At 48.8% G+C, this 7,068-nt stretch overlaps 1 protein-coding gene across 1 annotated transcript; it reads right to left on the bottom strand.

Moving 5' to 3' along the window:
* Positions 1 to 5,464: 5,464 nt before the first annotated feature.
* Positions 5,465 to 6,674, bottom strand: LOC123062556 (inositol-tetrakisphosphate 1-kinase 4). The gene has a single exon (XM_044486138.1). It carries the CDS (start codon positions 6,603 to 6,605, stop codon positions 5,607 to 5,609), a length of 999 nt encoding a protein of 332 aa, XP_044342073.1. The 5' UTR covers positions 6,606 to 6,674; the 3' UTR covers positions 5,465 to 5,606.
* Between the last annotated feature and the right edge of the window lie 394 nt (positions 6,675 to 7,068).

Genomic DNA, 7,068 nt, shown 5'->3' with positions numbered 1-7,068 from the left:
CATACATGGATCCCATCTCAGATTTCATGGCTTCAAGCCACTTTGCGGAATCTGGGCTCACCATCGCTTCTTCATAGTTCGTAGGTTCATCATGATCTAGTAGCATGACTTCCAGAACAGGATTTCCGTACCACTCTGGCGCGGATCTTACTCTGGTTGATCTACGTGGTTCAGTAGTATCTTGATCTGAAGTTTCATGATCATTATCATTGGCTTCCTCACTAACCGGTGTAGGTGTCACTGAAACAGTTTTCTGTGATGAACTACTTTCCAGTAAGGGAGCAGGTACAGTTACCTCGTCAAGTTCTACTTTCCTCCCACTCACTTCTTTCGAGAGAAACTCCTTCTCTAGAAATGATCCATTCTTAGCAACGAATGTTTTGCCTTCGGATCTGTGATAGAAGGTGTACCCAACAGTTTCCTTTGGGTATCCTATGAAGACACATTTCTCCGATTTGGGTTCGAGCTTATCAGTTTGAAGTTTTTTCACATAAGCATCGCAGCCCCAAACTTTAAGAAACGACAACTTTGGTTTCTTGCCAAACCACAGTTCATAAGGCGTCGTGGCAGGGGGCAGGGGGCACCGCACACGGCTAAGGAATTGATCACGTGGATCAACTTGTGTCAACTTGTGTGTTTAGAGGTGCCCCTGCCTCAGTATATAAAGGAGCCAAGGGGGGAGGGTGCGCCGGCCAGGAGGAGGAGGCGCAGGAGGAGTCCTACTCCTACCGGGAGTAGGACTCCCCTCCAATCCTATTCCAATTAGGATTCCCAAGGGGGAAAGAGGGAGAGGGGTGGCCGGCCACCTCTCCTAGTCCTAATAGGACTAGGGGAAGGGGGGAGGCGCGCAGCCCCCTTGGGCTGCCCTTTTCTCCTTTCCACTAAGGCCCATGAAGGCCCATGTGGTTCCCGGGGGGTTCCGGTAACCTCCCGGTAACCCGGTAAAATCCCGATTTCACCCGGAACACTTCCGATGTCCAAACATAGGCTTCCAATATATCAATCTTTATGTCTCGACCATTTCGAGACTCCTCGTCATGTCCGTGATCACATCCGGGACTCCGAACAACCTTCGGTACATCAAAATGCATAAACTCATAATATAACTGTCATCGTAACCTTAAGCGTGCGGACCCTACGGGTTCGAGAACAATGTAGACATGACCGAGACATGTCTCTGGTCAATAACCAATAGCGGGACCTGGATGCCCATATTGGCTCCTACATATTCTACGAAGATATTTATCGGTCAGACCGCATAACAACATACGTTGTTCCCTTTGTCATCGGTATGTTACTTGCCCGAGATTCGATCGTCGGTATCCAATACCTAGTTCAATCTCGTTACCGGCAAGTCTCTTTACTCGTTCCGTAATACATCATCTCACAACTAACATATTAGTTGTAATGCTTGCAAGGCTTATGTGATGTGTATTACCGAGAGGGCCCAGAGATACCTCTCCGACAATCGGAGTGACAAATCCTAATCTCGAAATACGCCAACCCAACATCGACCATTGGAGACACCTGTAGTACTCCTTTATAATCACCCATTTATGTTGTGACGTTTGGTAGTACCCAAAGTGTTCCTCCGGTAAACGGGAGTTGCATAATCTCATAGTCATAGGAACATGTATAAGTCATGAAGAAAGCAATAGCAACATACTAAACGATCAGGTGCTAAGCTAATGGAATGGGTCATGTCAATCAGATCATTCTACTAATGATGTGACCTCGTTAATCAAATAACAACTCATTGTTCATGGTTAGGAAACATAACCATCTTTGATTAACGAGCTAGTCAAGTAGAGGCATACTAGTGACACTCTGTTTGTCTATGTATTCACACATGTATTATGTTTCCGGAAAATACAATTCTAGCATGAATAATAAACATTTATCATGATTATAAGGAAATAAATAATAACTTTATTATTGCCTCTAGGGCATATTTCCTTCAGTATTGAAGGACTTGCATATGTGGGATCGTGAGACCCTAAAGAGCCCTAAGAAGAGAATAAATAAGTTAAAGAAAGATCTGGAGAAATTAAGAAGGGGACCGAACACTCCTGAAAACAGACAGAGAATGAAAGATATCCAAGTCCTAATTGAAAACCTACTGGATCAAGAAGAGTTGATTTGGCTCCAACGTGGAAGGGCAAACTGGTTGCTGCATGGGGATCATAATACAACTTTTTTCCATAGAGCGGCTGCGGCTCGCAAGAAGAGGAATTGCATCAAGAGGTTGTTGGATGACACTGGAGTATGGAAGGACAGAGAGGAGGACATCAATCTAATTATCTCAGAATACTTTTCAGCTTTGTTTACAGCACAGGTTCAGCAGCCGGACCTTAATGTGTTGTCAAAGGTACAACCTCGTGTTACTGCTGCCATGAACGAAGCTCTTATGGCCCCCTATACGGCAGAAGAGGTCAGGAAAGCTTTGTTCTCGATCGGTGATTTTAAAGACCCTGGACCTGACGGGCTACATGCAGTTTTCTATAAGAGGTTTTGGCCAATGTTAGGGGATGATCTTGTTATGGAAGTTCTGGGTGCAGTTAACTCACAGGAGATCCCACCGGGATGGAATGAAACTACTATTGTGATGATCCCTAAGGTAAACACTCCTGAGCAAGTCACACAATTTAGACCTATTAGTTTGTGCAATGTGGTCTATAAAGTTATCTCAAAGATGATTGCTATAAGACTGAAAAGTTTGCTTCCTGAAATCATTAGTCCCACACAAAGTGCTTTTGTTCCGGGGAGACTCATCACAGATAATGTCTTGATAGCTTATGAGAGCCTCCATGCAATTAAACAGAAGAAAAAAGGCAAGGAGGGATGGTGTGCAGTTAAGTTGGATATGCACAGCTGATTGGGTCCGAATGATTATGGCCTGTGTGTCGTCTGTGGAATACAGAGTGAGGTACAACTCGGTTGAAACAGATACAATCAAACCATCACGTGGACTCCGCCAAGGTGACCCTCTATCACCCTACTTATTCTTATTGGTTACGGAGGGTCTGTCAGCACTTCTTAATCATGCAGAGCAATCAGGCGGAATTGTGGGAATTCAGGTTTGTCGAGATGCGCCCTCAGTTACAAATCTCTTGTTTGCAGATGACTCCTTAATTCTTATGAAAGCAAATGTTTCGAATGCGGTATGCTTAAAATCTGTCCTGGATGCTTACTGTGGAGCTTCCGGCCAGTTGGTGAGTTTGGGTAAATCTAGTATTTTTTTCAGTCCTAGCACAGATACAAACACCAAGGCTCAGGTGTGCACTACTCTGAATATTATGACGGAGGCCCTGAATGACACATATTTGGGATTACCCACTACCCTAGGACTGGATAAAACAGACAGCTTTCAATACTTGATTGATCGGTTGATTGTGAAACTTACAGGATGGAAGGAAAAGTGTCTGTCTTCGGGAGGTAAGGAAGTGCTTATCAAATCTATTGCACAAGCCATACCAACGTATGCGATGTCGGTTTTCAAAATTCCTAAGAAAATTTGTAAAGGAATTACAAACGCGATATCTCGTTACTGGTGGGGCGATGACGCATCACATAAGAGAATGCACTGGTTTGCCTGGTGGAAGATGTGCTTACCAAAGTGTAGAGGAGGAATGGGGTTCAGAGATATTCATTGCTTTAACTTGGCATTGCTGGCAAAACAAGCATGGCGACTTATTGAAAACCCCGAATCTCTTTGTGCACAGATTCTTAAAGTAAAATATTACCTTGATGAGGAACTTATGAATGCTAGTCTGAAAAAGAAGGCCTCTTATACATGGCAAAGTATAATGGCTGGTGTGGAGACCTTGAAACATGGACATATTTGGAGGGTGGGAGATGGTTAAAAAATAAAAATTTGGGAAGATAGTTGGATCCCACAATCTCCCACCAGGAAAGTAATCTCTGTTAGAGGGAGTCATCTCCTCTCTCGGGTGTCAGAGCTTATAGATCCAGTGTCAGGTGACTGGGATTCGGGGCTGATAAACCAAACATTTTGCAGTGTTGATGCTCAGAGAATTCTTGCAATTCCACTACCAATATATGAAATGACAGACTTTTTAGCTTGGAGTTTCACTAAAACAGGCGGGTTCGCCGTAAGATCAGCATACCACGCTATCTGGGAGTCAAAGTTTGGGCACAATCTGCAAGGTGCAGCGAGTTCTTCCTCGCCAACACCTACATGGGATTCGGTGTGGAGCTTGAGCTGCCCAGCAAAGGTAAAAGAATTTGTTTGGAGAGCACTTCTTAGTGTTGTTCCATGTCGTGCAATATTGGCGGATAGACATATCAAGATCAAACCAAATTGTCCCGTATGTAACAAAGGACCGGAGAGTATCCGTCACCTGCTTTTTGTATGTCCAGTTGCGATTCAGGTTTGGAAACTGCTTGGAGTGTGGGATGTAATACAGAGGGGATTGGCGATGAATACTTGCGGGGAGGTTATGTTGGATTATCTTCTTAGCCTACCGGACGATCATATCCATGTGTTAGGATTGCCAAAATTGCGAGAAACGGTGGCTACATGCTGTTGGTACTTGTGGTGGGAAAGGAGAAAAATTACACATGGAGGTGATCCACAAACGGCGCCACAGATCAATCTTGCTGTACGCTCCTTGGCAGAGAATTTTATAGCAGCGAATTCACCACGGCCAAGAGTTCATTTGGGAGGTTGGATGAGACCAAGGACCGGGTATGTCAAGCTAAATGTGGACGCGAGTTTTGATCGGGGCTTACTTGAAGGTTCAGTAGGTGCTGTCATTAGAGACCACAAGGGCAAGTTTATAGCTGCAGGAAATGAAAAACTTGTAGTCTGTTATGATGCTTTTACTGCTGAGGCAATTGCAATCAGATTCGGCCTAAATCTTGCTCGCACAACTGGATGTAGCAAAGTTGAGGTGAATTTAGATAATTCGGACGTGGTTGAAGCACTCAGAGAAGGCTACTCAGCTTCGGTAGCCAGTGCGATTTTTGATGACTGTTATTTCATGTCTTTAGAATTCAGTCGTATTGTTTATGAGCATTGTTTTAGAGAGAATAATAAGGTAGCACATGAATTAGCTAGTCTAGCTAGATTCAATCCTCCTCATGTATGGTTGGATGATCCCCCGTCGGCTATCATCCCCTTAATTGTATCAGATGCTACTATTGTTGCCAATTAATAAAGGAGGTGTTTATCAAAAAAACAAATGCCCGGCGAAGAACCTGGGATGTCTCCTCGCACCATACCGCTCGCTAAAACCAAGAGAAACAGAACTCCCGATAGCAGCAGGAATCTTTGGCTCGCGTTAATCCATCGGTTATGGAGTCGATTAGGATTTAACTATTTCTCGGAGAAATGGCAAATCCGGAGGAGTATTCTTCTTTTTCTGCGAGGAGGAACATTCGTTGCACTTGAAATGCCTATGGTCTATATACTAGTACCTACTAGATTTGAAACCTTCATAGATACTAGCATGAATCATCGAGGTCTTAATCAGCTGCTTGATAGTACCATTACAGATATATTATACGCCGCAAAGCGTTCTTAATTTTTATTCTCGGCAGTAGGGACACCCTGTTCATCAGAAGTCCAAAGTAAACCCAGTTTCCTAGAGCTCATTGCAGGGCACATATTCGAGCTTCTCTTGGCCGGCGGCGGCGCCTGCAGTGCCTAGCTGAATCATCTCGGCGAAGAAATCCGTGAGAGCAGTCTCGTAGCCCGGCATCTTGGCGAACCCCGGGAAGTAGTTGATGTCCACGAGGAAGTACCTCCGCCGGCCGCCGTCGTCCAGCTCCGTCGCCGCGAACATGTCGAAGTTGAGGAGGTGCAGCCCCAGCGCCTGCCGGAGCCCGCGCGCGACCTGGTCCACGAACGCGGCGGGCGGCATCGAGTCCTCCCCCTTGTCCAGCGCGGGGCGGCTGGAGATGTTGGCGAAGGGGACGGAGGCGTCGGCGTCGGGGTCCGCGAGGCGCTCCGCGGGCACGTCCGGCAGGCTGCTGCGGCGGACGCAGACGGCGCGGCCGCCCACCACGTAGACCTTGAAGAGCACGCCGCCGTGGTTGACGAACTCCTGGAGGACGACGGGGGTGTGGAGGCCGCGGAGGCCCTCGGCGCGGTACACCAGGCACAGGTCGTGGGAGCTGGCGCTGCCGTCGACGGCCAGCGGCTTGGCGATGAGCGGGAAGCGGAGGCCGTGGGACGGGTCGTCCGCGGCCAGCGCGGCGGCGTCGCTCACGGTGACCTGCGCGGGGACGCTGAGCGGGAAGTCCAGGCCGGCGGCGAGCCCGGGGACGACGTCGAGCATGGTGAAGCGGTCGAGCAGGCGGTCGACGGCGGCGGGGGCGTCGACGACGGGCACGGAGGGGTGGAGCGCGGAGAAGGCCTCCAGCTGCGCGCGCCAGGGCCGGTCGAAGAGCTTGTGGATGATGAGGTCGAAGGGGCCCTGGTCGGCCAGGGGCAGCGAGGCGTCGACGGCGACGAGGCGCATGCCGCGCTCCGCCGCGAGGGCCTCGAGCGGCGGCTGGATGACGCTGCCCGCCTTGCCGGGCGGCAGCGCGTAGCCGATGGTGAACCGCGGCCGCGGGGAGGACTGGTGGTCGGCCACCATGATTTGATCGCTCGCTCGACTCTGCTTGGCTTTGTTTGGGTAGTTGTCCTAGTGCCTTTGTGGTTTGTGCAGGCCGTTTTATACACGCGACGGCAGTACTAGACTAGTCGGCAACCGCTTGGAACCACCGACCGGCCGCGTTCGCACCGCTCTGTGGCAGCAAGAGTAGTCGAGTACTGCTCCCACCTGCTTTGGATTCGTCTTCGCTCCACACGCCACCGGCCAAGGGCGGACATGCATCGACTAATCAACACGAAATGTACATGCCACGAACGGTCAAGGTTGCTGCGTCGTACGCCTGAGCCGTTGGATTGGGTGACGCAGCAAGGGGCTCTCCGCCATGTGACATGATTAATTCTGGTTCGCGTGGGGCACCGACCGGCATCACGTGCTAGTAGTAACTCGTCCACAGAGACAAAGTCAAACCAAACCTCCGGTTATGATCGCGTCTGGAGTAGGAGGC

The sequence above is a fragment of the Triticum aestivum genome, chromosome 1A (genome assembly GCF_018294505.1).
Source record: "Triticum aestivum cultivar Chinese Spring chromosome 1A, IWGSC CS RefSeq v2.1, whole genome shotgun sequence".
Classification (NCBI taxonomy): domain Eukaryota; kingdom Viridiplantae; phylum Streptophyta; class Magnoliopsida; order Poales; family Poaceae; genus Triticum; species Triticum aestivum.
Note: the sequence above shows the minus strand (reverse complement) of the source record. Positions and strands in the feature narration are given on the sequence as shown.

What these genes read in the sequence shown, in the direction of transcription:
- LOC123062556 (XM_044486138.1), bottom strand. Translation starts at nt 6,605, where the DNA reads ATGGTGGCCGACCACCAGTCCTCCCCGCGGCCGCGGTTCACCATCGGC.